Here is a 23781-nt window from a genome sequence, read left to right as displayed (position 1 = left end):
ATCTAAAATGTCCCATTTACAACACAAAAATATAAAACATGCAAATAAACGGGAAGTTTTGACCCAATAGAAATTATCTTAGAGAAAATCCAGATGGATGCAGTGATATTCTCTTTCTTCTTATATTTTTGTCTTGAAAACTACTTTGTCTGGTGGACTTACTCTGGACTCTACTCTGTTGTCTTAATCTGTGTGTATGTATTTATGCCAGTGCCAAGCTTTTTTATTATTATAGCGTTGGAATAGATTTTCAAATCATGCAATGTGATGCCTCTGGCTTTCTTCTTTTTGCCAATATTGTTCTGGCTGCTCGGAGTCTCTTTTGGTTGCATATGGATTTTAGGATTGCTTTTCTGTTTCTGGGGAAAGTGTCATTGAAATTTTGATAGGGATTGCACTGAATATGTAGACTGTTTTGGGTAGTATGGACATTTTAATAATATGAATTCTCTCAATTCATAACCATGGGATAGCTTTCAATTTGTTTCTGTCTTCCATTTCATCAGTGTTTTAAAGTTTTCAGTGTGCAGATCTTTCACTTACTTGGCTAAATTTATTTCTAAGTATTTTTTATAGTGGCTATTTTAAATGAAATAATTTTCTTGATTTTTTGGGATAGTTCACTGTTAGTGTATAGAAACACTGATTTTGTATGCTGGTTTTGTATTCTTCAACTTCACTAAATTTATTTATTACTTTTAAAAGATTTTTGTGTAGTCTAAGGTTTTCTGTATATAAAGATCATGTTGTTTCAAACAGGGTCTTAGTCCTTTTGTGTTGTTATGAAAGAATATCTGAGATTGGGTAATTTATAAAGAGAAAAGGTTTATTTTGCTCACGATTCAGCTGGATGGAAGGCTAGATACATGGCAAGAGAGGAAGCAAAAGAGAGAGTGGAGGTGCCAGGCTCTTTGTAATCACCAGCTCTTGCAGGAAATATGGAGTGAGAACTCACTCATTATAGTAAGGACTGCACCAAACCATTCATGGGGGATCTGGCCCTGTGACCCAAACATCTACCATGAGGACCCACCTCCAACATTGGGAAACAAATTTCAATATGAGGTTTGGGGAAAAATACATCCAGATTATAGCATAAGGACAATTTAACTTCTTCCTTCTCAATTGAGGTACCTTTTATTTCTTCCTCTTGCCTAATTGCTCTAGGTAGGACTTCCAGTACTATATTAAATAGAAACGGCAAGAGTGGGCATCCTTGTCTTGTGCTTGGTCTTACAGGAAAGGCTTTTAGCTTTTCAACATTGAGTATGATGTTAAATGTAGGATTCTCATATATGGCCTTTACCATGTTTAGGTATATTCCCTGTATAACTAATTTCTTGAAGTTTTTATCATGAAAGGATGCTGAATTTTGTCGAATGCCTTTTCTGCTTCTATTGACATGATCATATGGCTTTTGTCCTTCCTTTTGTTAATGTCATATGTCACATTTATTGATCTGCATATTTTGAACCATCCTTCCATCCCATGGATAAATCCCACTGATCAGGGTAAGTGATTATTTTAATGTGCTGTTGAGTTCAGTTTACTAGTATTTTATTGAAGACTTTTGCATCTAAGTTCATCAGGAATACTGACCTGTAATTTTCTTTTCTTGTTGTATCCGTGTCTGGCTTTTGTATCATGGTAATGCTGGCCTTGTTATGCATTTGAAAGTATTGCCTGTTGTTCAGTTTTTGAAGAGTTTGAGAAGAACTGATATTACTCCTTCTTTAAATGTTTGGTAGAATTCAGCAGTGAAGCCATCGTATCCTCGGCTTTTCTTTGACAGACTTTTTATAAGTGACTCAATCTCCTTATTCATTAGCGCTCTGTTCAGATTTTCTATTTCTTTGTAATTCAGTCTTGGTAAGTTGTACGTGTCTAGCAATTTATCAGTTTTTTTCTAGGTTATCCAGTTTGTTGGCATATAATTGTTCACAGTAGTCTCACGATTTTTAGTATTTCTGTGGTATCATTTGTAATGTCTCTCATTTCTGATTTGTCTTCTCTTTTTTAGAACTGAGTCTAGCTAAAGGTTTATCTATGTTATCTTTTCACAAAAACCAACTCTTAGTTTCACTGATCTTTTATATTGTTTTTCTGGTTTCTATTTCATTTATTTGTGCTCTGATCTTTATTACTTCTTTCTGCTAACTTTGGGCTTAGTTTTTTTATTGTTGTTGTTTGTTTGTTTTTTTCCTAGCTTCTTGAGGTGTAACATTAGGTTTTATATTTGGGACCTGGAGCCTGAATCCACAGGAACTGGCCTGGCGCTGAGAGAGGCTTGGCACCTGGGACCACTGGGATGGGCCTGGAACCTGGGTCTGGGTTGTCTTAGCATCTCAGTCCATAGGCTCTGTCCCAGTATTGGGGTGAGAACGGACCCTGGGTCTGCTGGAGCGGGCCTGAACTCTGGGTTCTCTAGAGCCTGGGGCCAGCATGGAGCTTGGTTCTGTAGGGGCTGGTCTGAAGCCTAGGATTATGGCACTGGCCTGGTACCTGGAGCTACTGGAAACAGTCAGGATCCTAGGGCTGTGGAGATAGGCCTGGAGCCTGTGTCTGCTGGTGTTGGCTGGAGGCTGAGTGTATAGGTGCTTATCTAGAGGCTAAGTCTGAAAGGACTGGCCTGGGTTCTGGGGCGAGCCTGGGTCCTGGGGCCAGCCTGGGTCCTGGGTATACATGGGTGTTCCTGGAGCCTGGGTCCATTGAGGCCAATCCACTAGCAGTGTCTACTGGGACAGGCCTGGACCCTGGGTCTGCTGGGGCATGGGGCCACAGGGACTGGCCTAACACTGGGAAGACCTAGAGCCTGTGTCTTTGAGTTCCTGCCTAGTGTCAGAGGCTAAGGGTGCTAAGGAGTGGACCTCAAGCCTATGGCCATTGAGAACTGGCCCACTGCTGGGGACGATCCTGATCCTAGTGTCACTAGGGGTGGCCTTGCCCTGGGGTGGCTCTGGAGCCTAAAACTGCAAGGACCTGTCTGGGGCAGGGGATAGTCTAGAGCCTGGAGCTGCTGATGTTGGCCTAGCACTAGGGAGGACTGGAGCTTGGGGCTAGGGGGTCCTGCCTGATACGAGGGTGGGCTTTCAGGCTGTATCTGCAGGTATTAACTTGAACCTTGGGTAAAGGGGCTAGCCTGGTACTGAGCAGACCTGGAACCTGTATCCACACATGCTAGCCTGATGACTAAGGCTGCAAGAGCCAGCCTGGTGCTGGGGATAGCCGAGAGCTTAGGATCACTGAGGTCAGCTCAACACTGAGGACAGTCCAGAACCTGAGGGTCCTGAGGTTGTCCTGACAATAAAGCAGCCTGGAGACCAAGTCTGCTGCATAGGTCTGGAGCCCGGGGCTGTGGGATGCAGCCTGGTGCTAGAACAGGTGGGCTTAGAGGCTTAGTCCATAGATGTTGACCTGGAGTCTGGAGCTGTGGGGGCCTACCCTGCATTGTGTTTTACTGAGACAAGCCTGTTGCTGGTGTCCAAGGCAAAGTCCAGTGTCCATTGCCCTCCTTCTCTCCACACTACACTGCCTGGTGTTGGGGGAGGGATGACACGGGCAATGTAAAACTGACCGTCCCTCTTGCCCTCATCAATGCATCTTTTCATAATTCTGTGCTACATCCAGGAGCTGTAATTTCTCACTTGGTTTCCTTAGCTCCTATAAAGGTAATTTTGTATATGGAGGGATCTTTGAATTGATGTTTCTGCAAGGGAATGACTGCTGGAGCATCCTATTCTGCCATCTTGCTGATGCTTTTCTCTGAGTCAGGGTTTTGACCAGTCATATCATCATCACCGATCCTGCTGACAATGCCTCTGTTCAGCACCCCACCCCTAGGTCCTGAATCAGGGCTTTCACATGTCCTTACTAAGGATGCATTCCCACTACTCTGTGCCCTAGCCCATGGGTCTTGAGCCAGGGTTTTGATAACCATCACTGGGGTTATGCTGCCACTGCTCTAGACTCTACACTCTAGGGCTTAAGTCACAGCTATCACTGCTGTTTGCCCCACTCCCTGGGGCCTGAGTTTTGGCTACAACCAGCTACCCCTTGGGCCACACTACAGTTGCACCACAGACCCACAGCCCAGTCCTCTTCTTGGTCCTGTCATTGCTGGATCTGTGTTACTGTTATATCCTTTCCCCATGAGGTCAAGTCATTGTGGAATGTCCTAGAGACCCACCCTGAACTCTGTAGATGATCTGCACAAGACCATGTCTTAATCGCTGGCACTACTACCCCAGCAAGTATGTCTGTGCCCCAGTCCCCAGATGCCACAGCAGTTCTGTGCACACCTAACCACAGATCCTCACATAAGCTGCTACTCCAAATACCTGTGCCTTAAGCACTGGTACCACCATCACTGACTTAGCCTCTTTGGGCTGCTATAACAAAATGCCTTAAGCTGGATTATTTATAAATTATAGAAATGTACTGCTTACAGTTCTGGAGGCTGGAAAGTCACATATCAAGGCAACAGAAGACACAGTCTCTAATGAGGGCTTGCTCTGTGTTTCAAAGATGGTAACTTCTTCCAGCATCCTTACATGGCAGAAGAAGTAAGTACATTCCCTTCAATCTCTATTATGGGGGCACTAATCCCATTTGTGAGGGCAGAGCCCTCATGACTTAATATCTTTCAGATAGGCCCCACTTATTAAAATTGTCACATACGGTATTAGTTTCCAACATATAAATTTGAAGGGAACACCCACATTCAAACCATAGCAGCCACTGATCATGCACCTGCCCCAATCCCAGCATCACCACAGCTGCAGTTGTGTGAATGCCAGCATGCCACAACCAGTGCCAAGAGGAATAACCTTGGCTAGAATATCCCCCCATGAGAGAAAAGGAGTGCAGGAGGAACCCAGCAGCCACCACTACCAAAGACCACAAGAGCCCTAGCCACTATAGCCACCACAGACTGCACATATATAAACGTAAGGCTGCCAGAAAAATGAAAACATTAAGGAAATATGATACCACTAAAGAAACACAGTAACTATGCAGTAAGTGATCTCAAAGAAACGGAGATCTATGTTATCTGAAAAATAATTAAAAATAATTATTTTAAGGAAGATCAGTGAGATACAAGAGAACACATACAGCTCAATGAACTCAGGAGAGTAATAAACAAGTTCAACAAAGAAACAGAAATTATCAAAAAGAACCAAACAAAAATTTTAGAACTGAAGAATATAATGAATGAAATAAAAATGTAGAAGAGAGCTTCAAACAGCAGACATGATCAAATAGAAGAAAGAATCTGCAAACTTGAAGGCAGATCTTATGAAATTATCCATTGAGAAGATAAAAAAAAAAGAATGAAAAATAGTGAAGAAAACCTGAGGAACTTACGGGACACTATCAACTGAATCACTGGTCACATTTGGCTGTTTGTCCCCTCCAAATCTCATGTTGAAATGTCATCTCAAATTTGAAGGTGGGGCCCGGTGGGAGGTTACTGGATCATAGGAGCAGTCCCTCATAAATAACTTGGTGTTGTCCTCATAATAGTGAGTGAGTTTTTGCAACCTCTGGTTGTTTAAAATTTTGTGGCACCTCCCCACTTGCTTTCTTGCTCCCGCTCTCACCATATGACATACTGGCTCCTCATTGTCTTCTGGCATGATAGTTAGCTTCCTGAGGCCCTCACCATAAACATGTCAGCACCATGCTTCCTGTACAGCCTGCAGTACTGTAAACCAAAAATAAAACCTCTTTTCACAGATTAGCTAACTTCAGGTATTCCTTTATAGCAATGCAAAAATGGTCTAATACAACATAGATGCTAAAGTCCTCAACAAAATACCAGCAAACTAAATTCAACAGCACATTAAAAGCCTCATTCATGGATGGGAGGAAAACACCAAATAGGAAGCAGGGCTAACATGCATCTCCCACTTGGACAGACAGAACAGTGTGTGGAGACTCATACCATGAACTTTTGTTCCAAGAACCACTGCAGGAACACACCAGGAAAACCAAAAGAATTCACAGATCCTTCGATGGTAGTGGAGCACTGCTGCAAATTCCATGAGATGGGTGAGTTCCCAAAGTGAGAGAGGGTGAAAACCTGCCTCCAAACACACATTCCACTGGGGAATCTAAAAATCCAGATCACAGGAGAAGGATTTAACCTTGCTTGGAGCTGGAACAGATTTCAGGAGCTGCATGAAATATAAAGGTAAAAGCACCAGTGGGGAAGGACCTTGTAGGCATTCAGAGTCTCCAGCTCAAGCCCAGGGAAGCCATCCCTAACTATATCTCACAGGGGCCCTCAGAGAAGACAGCCAGCAGAATTAGGGAGGGGTCAAAGGGTGAAAGAAACTTCCAACTGAATTTTGTAATAATTTTGACTGGGCACAAACATTCTTGAGCAGAATATGGGGGGTGAACAGGAACTGCTGCAAATACGAGCATAGGAATCACCAACATTGTGAGCACACACAGAGAGAAGAGGGCCTGAAAGCCGTGCTTGTGTTCTCAGCAAGGAAACTTATGGCCCGGGACAGGTCTGAGCTCTGAGCACAGGCTGCCTGGATCTAAACTGTTAGCAGGACACTGCAGAATCAAGATCGGCCTCGCTAAATGCATGGGAGCTGGGTGAGTCCTTTCACTACTGGCTATACCCCAAATCCCTGGAGAACTATACTGCACAGCAGAGGCAGCCATAATCCCCTCTGGAATATAACCCCATTGGCCTGAGAACCACCCCCCTCAACCGCCACAGAGGCCTATGCAAGCCCCGTGCAAGAAGAGTCTAAGCTCAGATCCACCTAATAACCCTGCCCCCACGTGGTGGTATTTTCCAACCTGCCCTGGTAACCAAGTACAAAAGACATGAAGTCTTGGGAGCTTTATGGCCCTGCCCATTACCTGAGAAAACAGAATACTTTCCTCTGGCAAACTTAGGGCAAGCTTATAACCCACTACTGCTACCACAGCTGGTGTTATCTTGAATGTGTTACCTCCTGACTGGAGGCCAATTATCTCAGGCCATTACAGCAACTCATGACAGAATAACCCTGCTCCTAAGAAGGGGGAGAGCACCACGTCAGGTGATCACCCCATGGGATAAAAGAATCTGAACAGCAGGACTTGAGTTCTAGATCTTTCTGCTAGTGGGTAGTTTCTCACAGCAGAGACACAATTGCAATGCTGGGCACAGTAGAGAAAGTCTACACCTATACCCCAACAGGCAGGCAGCCTCTGTGATCTAAAAGGTCTTGGAGAAGGGGACCTTGTTCCCTCCCGGCACTCCGCTGAAGACACAGCAGGGGCTTCCCCAACAGGAACGCAGCCTAGAGGAATGTATAGACAGACTTGCTGGAACAATCCAGGGTGAGTGTATCCCCATAAGAGAAGCACACTCCAGGTTAAGGCCAGCATGAGAGGCAGAGTCACAATTCCTCCCTACCTGGAAGATCAACATTCCTATGCATGAAAAGATGTGCCTGTATGATCCAAGTAGCTGAAACACAAAGACAGGAATGAGGCTATGATGTGAATAACTTTCCTGCTGACCTGGCAGGGGAGCTGAGGTAGCTCCCACTCTTCACTCTGATAAAACCTCAGCAGATCTCACTGAGAGTTCCCCCAGCAACCCTCATCAAGGTTGGGACCTTGGCCCACAGTTGGGCATTATTAGGTTGGTGCAAAAGTAATTGAAGTTTTTGCCATTTGCACCAACCCTATCTTAGCCACAACTGGTGACTATCCAGCGATACTTTCCCTATTAGACTGAAGACTGAATCATCAATTTAGTAAATAAAACAATGGAAAAAATTAAGTAAATAAATAAACTGTATGCCATGAGAGAATGAGATAACCTTCAAAAGATCCCTGCCATTCCAACTCCATAGGAGACAGTGAACTCACCCACACACCACAAATATAACTACTACAACCAGCATCAGGGAAAGCCAGCACACAAAGGCTCTCTTTATAACTAAGGATCTCATACAGAGTCTTCACCCCTACAAGCACAAAGAACCAAATTAGGCTAAAATAAATATTAAAGTCTGGGCCAGGCATGGTGGCTCATGCCGGTAATCCCAGCACTTTGGGAGGCCAAGGTGGGTGGATCACCTGAGGTCAGGAGCTTGAGACCAGCCTGGCCAACATGGTGAAATCCCATCTCTAATAAAAATACAAAATTAGCTGTGCATGGTGGCACACACCTATAATCCCAGCTACTCCGAAGGCTGAGGCAGGAGAATCACTTAAACCCAGGGAGCGGAAGTTGCAGTGAGCAGAGATCACACCATTGCACTCCAGCCTGGGCCACAAGAGTGAAACTCCATCTCATAAATAAATAAATATTAAAGTCCGATCATTAAGAAGGAAAAAAATTTAAAATAAAAAAGAAGTCCAATCAAAAAAAGATTCAAGAACAATTTTAAGAAATAGTCTACATAAATGAGAAGAAACCAGAAAAGTAATTCTGGTAATGACAACACAGGATTCTATAACATCCCCAAATAATCACACCAGCTCCCCAGCAGTGGATCCCAAACAAGAAGAAATCTCTGAATTGCCAGATAAAGAATTTAGAAGGCTGATTATTAAACTACTCAAGGAAATACCACAGAAAGGTGAAAAAGACCTTAGATAATTTAAAAAAAAAATACAGGATATGAATGAAACGTTTTCCATAGAAATAGGTATCATAAAGAAAAACCAATCACAACTTCTGGAAATGAAAGACACACTTAGTGAAATATAAAATGCAGTGGAAATTTTCAAAAATAGACTAGAACCAGTAGAAGAAAGAATTTCAGAGCTCGAAGACAAGGCTTTCGAATTAACCCAATCAGAAAAAGACAAGGAAAAAGTAATCTAAAAAAATGAACAAAGCTTCCAATAAACTGAGGATTATGTTAAATGGCCAAATCTAAGAATAATTGGTGTTCCTGAGGAAGAAGAGAAATCTAAAAGTTTGGAAAACTCGTTTGAAGGAATAATTGAGAAAAAATTCCCTGGTCTTGCTAGAGATCTAGACATCCAACTAAAAAGCTCAAAGGACTTCTGAGAAATTCATCACAAAAAAGATCATCGCCTAGACACACAGTCATCAGGTTATCTAAACTCAAGGTGAGGGAAAGAATCTTAAGAGCTGTGAGACAAAAGCATCAGGTAAACTATAAAGAAAAACCTATCAGACTAACAGCAAATTTCCTAGCAGAAACTTTACAGCCAGAAGGAACTGGGGTCCTATCTTTAACCTCCTTAAATAAAATAATTGTCAGCCAGTAATTTTGTTTCCAGCAAACCTAAACTTCATAAATAAAGGAGATATAAAGCCGTTTTCAGACAAAAAAAAAAAAAAAATGCTGAGAATTTGCCACTACCAAGCCAGCACTACAAGAACTGCTAAAAGCAGTTCTAAATCTTGAAAGAAAACCTCAAAATACACCAAAATACAACCAACTAAAAGCATAAATCTCACAGGCCTATAAAACAATAATACAATTTAAAAAAGGTATTCAGGCAACAACTAGCATGATAAATAGAACAGTACCTCACATCTCAATACTAACGTTGATAGTAAATAGCCTAAATGCTCCACTTAAAAGATAAAGAATGGCAGAATGAATAAAAATCCACCAACCAAGTAATTGCTGAGACTCACTTAACACATAAGGACTCACATATACTTAAGGTAAAGGGGTGGAAAAAGATAGTCCATGCAAACAGACAGCAAAAGTGAGCAGGAGTAGCTACTCTTATATCAGACAAAACACACTTTAAAATAACAACAGTTTAAAAAGACAAAGAGGGATATTATATAGTGATAAGAGGACTACTCCAACAGAAAAATATCACAGTCCTAAACACATATGTACCTAACACGGGAGCTCCAAAATTCATAAAACAATTACTACTAGACCTAAGAAATGAGATAGACAGAAACACAATAATAGTAGGGGACTTCAATACTACACTGACAGCACTAGACAGGTCACCAAGACAGAAAGTCAACAAAGAAAAAACGGATTTAAACTACATCCTAGAACAAATGGACTTAGATATTTATAGAACTTACTACCCCAAAACTGCAGAATATACATTCTTTTCATCAGGACATGGAACATTCTCCAAGACAGACCACATGATAGGCCATAAAACACTTCTGAATAAATTTAAGAAAATCAAAATCATATTAAGCATCTTTTCAGACCACTGTAGAATAAAACTGAAATCAACTCCAAAGGGAACCCTCAAAACTATACAAATACACATAAATTAAATAATCTACTACTGAATGATCTTTGGGCCAACAACGAAATCAAGATGGAAATTTAAAAAGTCTTTGACCTGAATAACAGTAACACAACTTATCAAAACCTCTGGGATACAGCAAAAGTAGTGCTAAGAGGAAAGTTCATGGCATTAAATGCCTACATCAAGAAGTGTGAAAGAGCCCAAATACTGACAATCAAATATCACACCTCTAGGAACTGGAGAAACAAGGTCAAACTAAACCTAAAGCTAGAAGAAAAGAAATAACAAAATCAGAGCAGGACCAAATAAAATTGAAACAAAAAAATACAAGAGATAAATAAAACAAAGATCTGTTTATTTGAAACGATTAAGAAAACTGATTGACCATTAGAGAGATTAAAGAAGAGAGAATATCCAAATCAGCTCACATAGAAATGAAAAGGGAGATATTACAACTGATACCACAGAAATGCAAAAGATCATTGAAGGCTACTATGAACACCTTTGTGCACACAAACTAGAAAACCTAGAATAGATGGATACATTCCTGGAAATATACAATCCTCCTAGATTAAATAAGGAAGAAACAAACTGAACAGACCAATAGCGAAATCGCAACAGTAATTTAAAAATTGCCAACAAAAACAGATTCCAGGACCAGATGGATTCACAGCTAAACTGTATCAGACATTCAAAGAAGAATTGGTACCAATCCTACTGAAACTATTACAAAAAATAAAGAAAGAGGGAGTCCTCCCTAGATCATTCTATGAAGCCAGTATTACCCAAATACCAAAACCAGGAAAGGACATAACAAAAAAAAGAAAACTACAGACCAATATCCCTGATGAACATAGATGCAAAAATCCTCAACAAAATACTAGCTAACTGAATCCAAACAGCGTATTAAAAAGATGAGCAAGTGGGTTTCATACCAGGGATGCAGGGATGGTTTAACATACACAAGTCAATAAATGTGATACATCACATAAACGGAACTAAAACTAAAAGTCATAAGATCATAAGATCACCTCAATAGAAGCAGAAAAAGCATTTGAAAAACTGGCTCCCTTCATGATAAAAACCTTCTGCAAAATTGGCATAGAAGGGACAGACCTCAAGGTAAGAAAAGCCATTTATGACAAACCCACAGCCAATATCATACTAAATGGGGAAAAACTGAAAGCATTCCCAATGAGAACTGAAACAAGACAAGGATAACCACTGTCACCACTTCGATTCAACATGATACTGGAAGTCCTAGCCAAAGAAATCAGACAAGAGAAAGAAACAAAGGGCACCCAAATCAGAAAAGAGGAAGTCAAACCACTGCTGTTCACCAATGATACGATAATATACCTAGAAAAGTCTAAGAACTCATCCAAAAAGCTCCTAGATCTAACAAATAATTCAGTAAAGTCTCAGCTTACAAAATCAATGTACACAAATCAGTAGGACTGCTATACACCAACAATGACCAAGCTGAGAATCAAATCGATAACTCAATCCCTTTTACAACAGCTGCAAAACAGAAACAAAAAATAAACAAACAAACAAAAAAACCTCAGGAGGTGGAAGATCTCTACAAGAAAACTATAAAACACTACTGAAAGAAATTATAGATGACACAAACAAATGGAATCATATCCCACGCTCATGGATGGGTACAATCAATATTGTGAAAATGACCACACTGCCAAAAGTGATCTACAGATTCAATACAATTCACATCAAAATATCATCATCATTCTCCACAGAACTAGAAGAAAACAATCCTTAAATTCTTATGGAACCAAAAAAGAGCCCACATAGCTGAAGTAATACTAAGCAAAAAGAACAAATCTAAAGGTATCATATTACCCAACTTCAAACTGTACTACAAACTAGGCTACAGTTACCAAAACATGGTACTGGTATAAAAGTAGGCACGTAGACCAATGGAACACAGTAGAGAACCAAGAAATAAAGCCAAATACTTACAGCCAATTGATCTTAGGCAAAGCAAATAAAAACAGAGCGGGAAAAGCACACACACCCCGTTCAACAAATCATGTTGGAATAACTGGCAAGCCACATGTAGAAGTATTACACTGGATCCTTATCTCTCACCTTATACAAAAATCAACTCAAGATGGATCAAAGACTTAAATCTAAGACCTGAAACCATAAAAATTCCAGAAGATAACATCAGAAAAACTATTCTAGACATTGGCTTAGGCAAAGAGTAGTTCATGACGAAGAACCCAAAAGCAAATTCAACAAAAACAAAAATAAATAGATGGGACCTAATTAAACTAAAAAGCTTCTACACAGCAAACAAAATAGCAGAGAAAACAGACAACCGACAGAGTGGGAGAAAATACTCACAAACTATGCATCTGACAAAGGACTAATATCCAGTATCTACAAGGAACTCAAACAAATCAAGAAAAGAACAAATAATTGCATCAAAAAGTAGGCGAAGGTCATGAATAGAAAATTCTCAAAATATGCAAATGTCCAGCAAACATATGAAAAAATGCTTAACATCACTAATTATCAGGGAAATGGAAATTACAACCACAATGCGATACCATCTTACTCCTGCAAGAATGGCCTGCAAGAATTAAAAATAAAAAAATAATAGATGTTGGTGTGGATGTGGTGAAAAGGGAACACTTTTACAATGCTGGTGGGAATGTAAGCTAGTACAACCACTATGGAAAACAGTATGGAGATTCCTTAAAGAACTAAAAGTAGAACTACTATTTGATCTAGCAACCCCACTACTGGGTATTTACCCAAAGAAAAAAAAGTCATTATATAAAAAAGTCACTTGCATATGCATGTTTACAGCAGCACAATTTGCAATTGTGAAAATACGTAACCAACCCAAATGCCTATCAACCAATGAGTGGATCAAGAAAATGTGGTATGTATACAACATGGAATACTACTCAGACATAAAAAGGAACAAAATAATGGCATTTGCAGCAACCCAGATGAAGTTGGAGAACATTATTCCAAGTGAAGTAACTCAGGTATTGAAAACCAACGATCATGTTTTCACTAATAAGTGGGGGCTAAGCTATGAGGATGCAAAGGCATAAAAATAAGATAATGCACTTTGGGGACTTGGGAACACTGGGAGGCGGTAAGGGACAAAATACTGCACATTGGAGACAGTAAACTGCTCAGGTGACAGGTGCACCAAAATCTCAGAAATCACCACTAAAGAACTCATCCATTTAACCTAAAACCACCTGTTCCTGAAAAACTATTAAAATTTTTTTAAATGGGCAAAATATCTGAACAGATACTTCATCAAAGATACACAGATGGCAAATAAGCATATGAAAAGATGCTTAACAGCATGTCATTGGAGAACTACAAATTAAAACAACAATGAGATACCACTGTATACCTACTAGCAGGGTGAAAATCTGAAACACTGATGATGGTAAATGCTGGGGAGAACATGGAGCAACAGGAAGTCTCATTCATTGCTAGTAGGAATGCAAAATGGTACAGCCACTTAGAAGGGTAGCTTGACAGCACTATTCACAATAGCAAAGATATGGAATCAACCCAAATGTTCACCAATAACAGATTGGATTAAAAAAATTGGTACATATACACCATGGAATACTATGCAGCCATAAAAAGAAATGAGATCATGTCTTTTACACAAACATGGATGGAGCTGTAGGCTATTATCCTTAGCAAGTAAACGCAGGAACAGAAAACCAAATGCCACACGTTCTTACTTATAAGTGGGAGCTAAACGATGAGAACTTAAATGATGAGAACTTACAAACACAAAGAAGGAAACCACAGACACTGAGGGTAATGGGTGGGAGCAAGGAGAGGAGCAGAAAAGATAACTATTGGGTAAGAGCTTAATAGCTGGGTGATGAAATAACCTGCACAACAAATGCCCATGATACGAGTTTACCTGTGTAACAAATCTTCACATGTACACCTGAACCTAAAATAGAAGTTGAAAAAAAAAAGTAAATAAATAAATAAAAGTAAAAGGCTCATTCACCATGATCAGTAAGTTTTATCCCAGAGATGCAAGGATGGTTCAATATATCCAAATCAATAAACATGATACACCACATTAATAGAATGAAAGACAAAAACAACACGATCATTTCAATGAATGTGGAAAAAGCATTTGGCAAAATTCAATATCCTCTTGTGATAAAAACTCTCAACAAATTAATTATCCAAGGTATGTACCTCAACATAATAAAAGCCATATATGATAAGGCCACAACTAATATCATACCCAATGGTGAAAAGCTAAAAGCTTTTCGTCTAAGATCAGGAACAAGTCTCTTGCCACTTCTATTTAACACAGCACTGGAAGTTCTAGTCAAAGCAATTAGGCAAGAGAAAGAAATGAAAGACATACAAATTGGAAAAGAAGAAGTAAAATTGTCTCTTTTCCCAGATTACATGATATTATACATAGAAGATCTTAAATAACGCCACCAAAAAGCTGTTAGAACTAATAAATAAACTCAGGGAACTGCAGCATACAAAGTCAACATACAAAAAAGCAGTTACATTTCTATATACTATCGAAGATGATCTACCCAAAAAAGAAAGAACGCAATCCCATTTAAAATAGCATCAGAAAGAATAAAACACTTAAGAATAAACTTAACCCAAGAGGTCAAAAGCTGTATATTGAAAACTATCAAACCATAATGGACAAAATTGAAGATACAAATGAATGGCAAGATGTCCTATGTTCATGAATTGGAAGAATTAATGTTGTTAAAATAACCATACTACCCAAAGCAATCCAAAGATTCAATTCTAGTGGCATTTTTCACAGACATAGAAAAAATAAACAATTGCAAAATTTGTATGGAATCACAAAAGACTCTGAATAGCTAAAGCAGGTGTACAACCAAAGCAAATGAAATCAGCAATTGCAAAGATATCTGCACTCCCATTTTCATTGCAGTATTATTCACAATAGCCAAAACATGAAAACAACCTAAGTGTCTAATCGAAGTGTCTGCCAATAGATCAACGGATGAAGAAACTGTGGTATACACACACACACACACACACACACACAGGTTATCATTCAACCATTAAAAAAAAAAGAAAGAAATCCTGTCATTTGCAACAACATAGATAACCCTCAAGGGTATTATGCTAAGTAAAGTAAGTCAGACAGAGAAAGACAAACTCTGCATGATTTTATTTGTATGTGGAATTTTTAGAAGTTGAACTTACTGAACTAGAGAATAGAATGGTGGTTCCCAGAGGCAAAGGTAAAGGAAAGGCGAGAGGTTGGGAGGTTGGCCAAAGGGCACAAACTTTCAATGACACGTAAGTTCAAGGGATGTAATACACAGCATGGTGAAGTGATACATATAAACTAATTTGATTCTGGTAATCATTCCACAAAATATATGTATATCAAATCATCACACTGCACACCTTAAAATCAAACAATTTTATTTGTCAGTTATACCTCAATAAAGCTGGGGAAAAAAAGAAAAAAAAATACATAAACCCAGAGGGTCTTATAGCTACCTATTTCCTGGGGACATCTTGAATTTACCATTCCCTAGAACTTCTTAACAGCTAAAATCATAAATTCAGCAAGTTTTTCTCTGAGTACAACCTCCTATCATTACAGTTTCGATTTCCTTACTGATCTACTTCATTTCTTACAGGTAAAGTTACCTACCTTAGAAGACTATTAGTGAGAATTAAATGAAATAATGTGTATCAACAGCTTAGCACAGTACCTGATACACACACAGTAAGTCCTCAATAAATCATAGACAAATTTTGATTTTAAGTATTCATTAAAAACAAATTATCTGCCAATACCCAAATTGTCCTCAAACTCACTCTCAACCTCTGGCATTAAATTAAACTTGGCTTTTATTTGACACTACTATTATACATTCCTCCCAATCCACTTAATTGAAGGCCAGACCCCCAGCAATTCCCCGATTCCAGAAGACCCGAGAGATCAGCACAGTCCTTGCTTCTCAAGCACCACGATCTCCACAAATCTTAGCCATTTCTAACAGTTACCCTACCTTGCAATTATTAGAAATTGTTTCACCTTCAAGATCCTAAATGCTTGAAATTTCCCTCATTAAAATAGAATGCTCTTTCAACTCTCCTACTCTTTTTGAACTAGTTCTTCTTTCTCACTATGGCCATAAATCTTCTAGTACCCTAGTCCATCACTTCAATCTTCTTCTTTGTCTCCTTATCCACAGTGGATGACTATTTGGATAAATTCCCTAGATCTTCTATCATTCTCACTTTGACAACACTCAGCACTTGAGCAACCCCACTGTCTCCTCTTCCCCTCCTATGCTGTGAGCACTGCTGGAGAAAGTCACTACTAGAGCCAACATTAGCCAGGCCCTCACTTCTCAGCAATTATTAATATTTTATTCAATGGCTACTGATACTACTGAATTTCCTATAGCACCTTTTCCAAGCCTATCCCATTCTTAAACTCCTAAAGGCACATTTTCCTCTCTCAGCAGATGACCTTCCACCCAGAAGATACAGACCTCCAATGTGAGCTCCCTCCTCTACCTCCTCCGTTCTTCGAAATCACTTTGTATCTTCACCTTCTATCTCGACCAACTCTGGCCTTTGAAGCAAAGTGTGTTTCCTCTTTGCAATGTTAATCCCTCCACTTGTTCTCTTGATTTTACCACTTTCTTACAAAGTATGGTTAAGAGTCCAGGTTCAGGACTCAAACCATGTGATTTCAGATCCAGCTCTACCACTTTACTCCTGTGTGACCTTGGAGTTCCTCGACCTTTTTAAGCTTCTGTTTCCCTACCTGTAAAAAGTGATTAATAACAGTTCCTACTGATAGGGCCAACGTGAAACATAAATGAGAGAATCCGCATAAAGTGCTTAGCAAAATTCCTAGCACATAGTCAATATTCAGTAACATAATAGCTGTAAATACTATTATCTGTCCCTCCAGATACCTCCTGGTACATTTTCCCTTGTCTCCAAAGTAGCTCGAGTCTTCTGTCTCCTGTTTTGTTTTTAGTTTTTTTTTTTTAATTAAAAGACACATTTTCTGGAATTTGCTACCCTCATTCCAAGATTTCGTTCCTTCCTTTCACCACCAAACTTCTCTAAAGAGTAATGTATAACTCCTTTCCAGAGGAAGCAAGGAGGAGTGGAAAGACTTTGGAGATAAATATACTGTTTGAACCTAGTTCTTCCACTTAGTGGTTGTATGACCTGGAGCAAGCAGTTTTTCTAAGCCTCCATTTCTTCATGTGTAAAATGGATATATTACCCATTTCTTAGGGTCATCAAGAGGATTAAACTAAAATAATATATGTAAAGCATCTGGCCAAAGTAGGTGATAATTGAATGTCAGTTCTCCATCCCTTATTCTTTTCTTAACCTCGTACAATCTTGGTTGTTCCTCTACCACTCTATTTATCTCTTTAGCTCACTTCAGCTCTTATTAGCATGGTTTTGAATAATCTGACTTCTCTAAACCTTAATTTTCATGTGTAAAATGGTAATAATACCCACCACATAAAGTTGTCTTTAGAATTAGTGAATTAACACATTTAATGTGTTTTAGCATAGTGCCTGGCCTGGAGTAAGCACTTAATAAATGATAACTGCAGCAACTTATTAATGGTGAAATCAAAGGACTGTTCAACTCTCTTCTCTAAGTTTCAATGAAAACACACTATTCTGGTTTGCTTTTTGCCACTGACCATTCCTTCTGTCTCTGCACCTTCTCCATGAAGCCTCTCTTTACTCTCTTCAAACCAAGTGTGAGCTCTCTCTCCTTTTGAGCCTCAGAGCACTTTGTACTTCTCTTGAGGTAAGAAACTCCCCTTACTCTGAATCACAGTCATTTGTGTTATATGTGTTATATCTCCACCACTTAATCTCTTTTGTCATCACTGCCTGGCACTTTATTCATGTAGAACGTGTTGACTACCTAATATACATCAGACCTGTGCTAGGTACTACGGATACAAAGGTTAATATAATTACTGTCTTTAAGGAGCTTATAGTTTAGGTAGTTAGAACAGCAAGTAAGTAGTCTATATGTGCAGTGGAATAAATGCTTGGTTAAGAGTGTGCCCAGAGTCCTCTGGGAGCACAAACAAGAGTTATTTAAAATAGACTGGCGAGGACCGGGTGCGGTGGCTCACGCCTGTAAACCCAATACTTTTGGAGGCCCAGGCGGGTAGATCACGAGGTCAGGAGTTCGAGACCAGCGTGACCAACATGGTGAAACCCCGTCTCTACTAAAAAATAAAAATAAAAATAAATTAGCCGGGCATGGTGGCAGGCGCCTGTAGTTCCAGCTACTCAGGAGGCTGAGGCAGGAGAATCGCTTGAACCCAGGAGGTGGAGGTTGCAGTGGGCTGAGATCACGCCACTGCACTCAAGCCTGGGAGACAGAGAAAGACTCCATCTCAAAAATAAAAAATAAAATAAAATAGACTGGGGAGATCAAGAACACTATTAGACAAGGCATTTTTGTGTTTTGCATATGGGGAGGCTGTACACAAATACCTGTTGAATGAATGAATAAACTATAAATACAACTAAATAAGCATGGGAAAAGGCACTTTAGGCCCAGAGAAAGAGCACGTAAAAAAGCATGGAGGGGTCAAGCAAGTAGCTCAGTATCGACAGGAGGAGGGTTCCTGAGTGACAAGAGATGAGGCTGGAAAGTCTAGGTAAAATCAGGTGTTCTAGACGTAAGAATATGACCTGACCCCAGAGGGGAGATGATGACATGCCCATAAAGCTTTTTAAATGGGCGCGGCGGGCGGGAGGAGGCAAAAATCAAATTTGCGTTTTGGTAGATGTACTCTGGCAACACAGAGGAAAACGGATTACATGAGAGCCAGGCTTGAGGTAGCAAGTTCAGGTAGGAGGTTGTTGAAAGAACTCAGATGAAGTATGAGAACCAGAACTGTAGACGCTGCCGACTTAAACTTCAGCGGAACTGAATTATTCATATTGTATCTCCTGCAAGCCTAACAGAATATTTTACAATTAAAACTCGCTACGTAAATATCTGTAGACTACCATTATTAAACACTACTTAGGGAACTGCAGCAAGCAGCCAGCTGAGTCACTCACTGTACACGGATTCCCAAGTAAAGGCACCTTTGCCAAGCGTAAAACTCGAAAGAAACAAGTTATTCGAGCACAGAGAGCAACAACAGTATGTGTAAACCAGCGCACTGCTGAGAGACTATGGGACTTCTCTATCCTGGTCAGTTTCACCCCAAATGTTTCAACAAAGTCCTTCCATAAGGTCATGAGGCCTTGCCCTGTGCGCCGAGACAAATGCCAAGTTTATATATATATTTTTTTCTCTTTATTGCAGATCAAGACCAAAACGTCTACTGCGGCTCATCGCCTAGCCAGCCATTTTCACCCAGCCGTTTCCCAGTTTTGTACTGTGCCACTGTGTAAATCGACAACCACAGGAGATTGAGGGAGCAGTGTCCCAGGCTGATAAAACCCAAATGGGGAAAGGCCAGGTGTCTTGAGGCTTCAAACGATAAAGATTGCAATTATCTCAAAACCCACCTCCACCCCGCCCCTTGCTCCAGGGCTCCTTCAGAAGTTAGTAGGATCCCTTTTACAGTTATCGGGATGCCATCGGCACCCACAGAAATTAAGCAAGTTCGTTTTCGCTTACCCTGATGGCCGCCATGTCTACGACCCTTTCGGCCAAGGTTTTCAGACGGAGAGCGGAGAGGGACAAATCAGTTCGGCTAGGCTTCCCTTACGACAGCCCCACCCCGTTACGCCCCTTGCCTGCCAGTTACCGCCTTTTCTCCGCCCTCCTCCAGCTGCCTTGGCAACTGCTGCGGTTTTGGTCAGCTGTCTTCCGGAGAAACCGTTCACCCCTGTGGTTGAGCCTCCCGGTCCCAGATAAAGCCTTATAGAACATTGTCCATACTCCAGTTGGGAGTTATTTTCCTGGGTGCAGAACTTTTAATTATTTTGTTTCAGGCACATGTGATATGTCTAGATAACGACTTAATACCCAAGTGTAGCTGCTTTAATAATTAATTATATAGTCAGAAAAACAACTTATTACCTCTGCGAAACATGGGTAAGTTCATTCATTCTAAAACTAAGTCACGGAGAGCTTACTCCATGCCAGGCAGTTGTTCGGGGCATAGACAAAACATAGTGGCTTCCTCACAGAGCTTATGATTCCAGGAGTAAAAAAGACAAATGAGGCCGGCGCTGTGGCTCACGCCTGTAATCCCAGCACTTTGGGAGGCCGAGACGGGCGGATCACGAGGTCAGGAGATCGAGACCATCCTGGCTAACACGGTGAAACCCCGTCTCTATTAAAAGTACAAAAAAAAATTACCCGGGCGTAGTGGAGTGCGCCTGTAGCCCCAGCTACTCGGGAGGCTGAGGCAGGAGAATGGCGTGAACCCGGGAGGCGGAGCTTGCAGTGAGCCGAGATTGCGCCACTGCACTCCAGCCTGGGCGACAGAGCGAGACTCCGTCTCAAAAAAAAGCGAGACTCCGTCTCAAAAAAAATAAATAGGCCGGGCGCGGTGGCTCACGCTTGTAATCCCAGCACTTTGGGAGGCCGAGGCGGGCGGATCACGAGGTCAGGAGATCGAGACCACGGCGAAACCCCGTCTCTACTAAAAAATACAAAAAAAAAATTAGCCGGGCGCGGTGGCGGGCGCCTGTAGTCCCAGCTACTCGGAGGCTGAGGCAGGAGAATGGCGTGAACCCGGGAGGCGGAGCTTGCAGTGAGCCGAGATTGCGCCACTGCACTCCAGCCCGGGCGACAGAGCGAGACTCTGTCTCAAAAAAAAAAATAAATAAATAAAATAAATAAATAAATAAATAAAAATAAGTAATACAGTTTTAAAAAGAGACAAATGCTATGAAGGAAAATAAAACAGTATGGGAATGAGGTGGGAGTTTACTGGTTTATATCAACGAGAGAAAGACTCTCTGATAAGCTCATTTGATAAAAGTCCTGGATGATTTTAGAGAAGAGGGTTGCATACGGAAGGAAAAGCAAAGAAAAAGGCCAGTGAGGCTGGAGCAATAATTTCAGAGGTAGCGAAGTAACACAGTGTAGGGGTTTTCGTGCCGCCAAAATAAATTTGGATTTTATGCTGAATAAGATGGGAAATCATTGGAGGATTTTGAGCAAAGGTGTGATGTGATCTAATTTACACTTTTAAAGGATGATTTTGGTGCTATCAGGAGAATATACTAAGGGTATATTGCAATATTCACAACAGGAGCAAGGTCTTCCGTAGGCCTCCATGAAGGATTCTGAGGAAAGAAGATGCTCATAATATGCCCATCAACAGTCCCAATATTAATTCATGTATTCATTCATTCAGTCAACAAATATTTATTAAGTGCAAACTATATACTAGGCATTAGTTGATACCTATCACATTTCATACCCAAAACAGATCCTTTTTAACAGAACTGTCCTGTAAATGACAAAATTATTTTAAGAAATAATGATGAAATGAAACTAATAATACTGGCTGCAGAAGAAACTTGAGTGACTATTTTCTTTTATTGAACTTAATATAAACATATACATACATATATATGCCAATATAAAAATAAAATGCAAAATAAATAGTACAGAACCAAAAAGGAAAAAATGGATCAAGGTGTTTTAATTGCATTAATGTATTTTTCAAAGGAAAAATACTTATATCTACATAGTGGTCTACCACAGGAATGAATAATAATATTACAGTTTCTGTTTTTGAGCCTTAACCTCTGTGTATTTGTCAATAATTTCATCCAAATTTAACATTTCTGCATATTAAATAAATGGTATACCTAGATTTGTCAAGCTACCTTTGTTCATAACTGATTGATGCACACTTTTTGTTGATTTTAATATCAGTCAGGTTTATTTCACAATAATCAACAGGCAAATAGGAAAAGTCTTAAAATTGTGAATAAGCTTAGAATAAATTTATAACTATCCTATTTCCCAAAAATTTCAGGTATTTCAATAACACCCATGCTTTGTTGTTGTAGTTGTAGTTGTTGCTTCTTTTCCAACTTTAACTTTTATTTTGGGTTTGGGTACATGTGCAGGTTTGTTATACAGGAAAATTGCATGTCAGGTGGGTTTGACATACAGATTATTTCCTCACCCAAGTAATAAGCATGGCACTTGATAGGTAGTTTTTCAATCCTCATATTTCTTCCACCTTCCACCGTCAAGTAGGCCCCAGTGTCTATTGTTTCCATCTTTATGTCTATGCATACTCATCATTTAGTTCCCACTTATAAGTCAGAACCCGCAGTATTTGGTTTTCTGTTCCTGCACTAGTTCACTGAGGATAATGGCCTCCAGCTCTACCCATGGTGCTGCCAAGGATATGATCTTAATATGATCTTATTCTTTTTTATGATTTTTTTGGCTGCATAGCATTCCATGGTATATATGTATCACATTTTCTTTATCCAGTCTACTGTTGATGGGCATTTAGGTTGAGTCAATGTCTTTGCTAGTGAGAATAGTGCTGTAATGAACAGACTCATGCATGTGTCTTTATAGTAGAATGACTTATATTCCTTTGGGTATATACCCAATAATGGACTCCCTATTCAATAAATGGTGCTGGGAAAACTGGTGAGCCATAGGCAGAAGACTGAAACTGGACCCCTTCCTTATACCACAATAAAAAATTAACTCGAGATGGATTAAAGACTTAAATATAAAACCCAAAACTATAAAAACCCTGGAAGACAACCTGGGCAATGCCATTCTGGACATATGAACTAGCAAAGATTTCATGACAAAGACACCAAAATCATTGCAACAAAAGCAAAAACTGACAAATGGGATCTAATTAAACTAAAGAGTTTCTGCACAGCAAAAGAAACTATCAATAAACGGATAGCCTACAGAATGGGAGAAAATAATATCCAGCTTCTGTAAGGAATTTAAACAAATTTACAAGAAAATCTAACAACCCCATTCAAAAGTGGGCAAAAGACATGAACAGACACTTCTCAAAAGAAGATATACATGTGGCCAACAAGCATATGAGAAAAAGTTCAATATCAGTGATCATTAGAGAAATGTAAATCAAAATCACAGTGAGATACCATCTCATACCAGTCAGAATGGCTATTATTAAAAAGTCAAAAAATAACAGATGCTGGTGAGGTTGCAGAGAAAAGGGAACACTAATACACTGTTGGTGGGAGTGTAAATTAGTTCAACAATTATAGAAAGCAGTGTGGCAATTCCTCAAAGAGCTAGAAACAGAAATACCATTCAACTGAGAAATCCTATTACTGAGTAAATACACAAAAGAATGTAAATTGTTCTATCATGAAGACACATGCACACATATGTTTATTGCAGCACTATTCCCAATAACAGACATGGAATCAACCTAAATGCCCAATCACTATAGACTGGGTAAAGAAAATGTGGTACATATATGCCATGAAATACTACACAGCCAAAGAAAGAATGATATCATGTCCTTTGAAGTAACATGGATGGAGCTGGAGGCC

At 39.9% G+C, this 23781-nt stretch overlaps 1 protein-coding gene across 2 annotated transcripts in view; it reads right to left on the bottom strand.

The window, feature by feature from the left end:
• APOOL (apolipoprotein O like) overlaps positions 1 to 20032 on the bottom strand; it is an 86173-nt gene extending 66141 nt beyond the window's left edge. The window contains exons 1-2 of one of the 2 annotated variants that reach the window (XM_055267315.1): positions 19928 to 19960; positions 14168 to 14200 (exon numbers count right to left, since the gene is read on the bottom strand). Coding sequence is in view for 1 of the 2 variants with exons in the window: in XM_055267314.2 (XP_055123289.1) it covers positions 19928 to 19942 (15 nt within the window). In the remaining variant the exon portion in view is untranslated. Of the gene's footprint in view, positions 1 to 14167; positions 14201 to 19927 lie in introns of both variants that reach the window. The other variant, XM_055267314.2, reaches the window with a different exon arrangement.
• Between the last annotated feature and the right edge of the window lie 3749 nt (positions 20033 to 23781).

Source organism: Symphalangus syndactylus, chromosome X (assembly GCF_028878055.3).
Source record: "Symphalangus syndactylus isolate Jambi chromosome X, NHGRI_mSymSyn1-v2.1_pri, whole genome shotgun sequence".
Classification (NCBI taxonomy): Eukaryota; Metazoa; Chordata; class Mammalia; order Primates; family Hylobatidae; genus Symphalangus; species Symphalangus syndactylus.
Note: the sequence above shows the minus strand (reverse complement) of the source record. Positions and strands in the feature narration are given on the sequence as shown.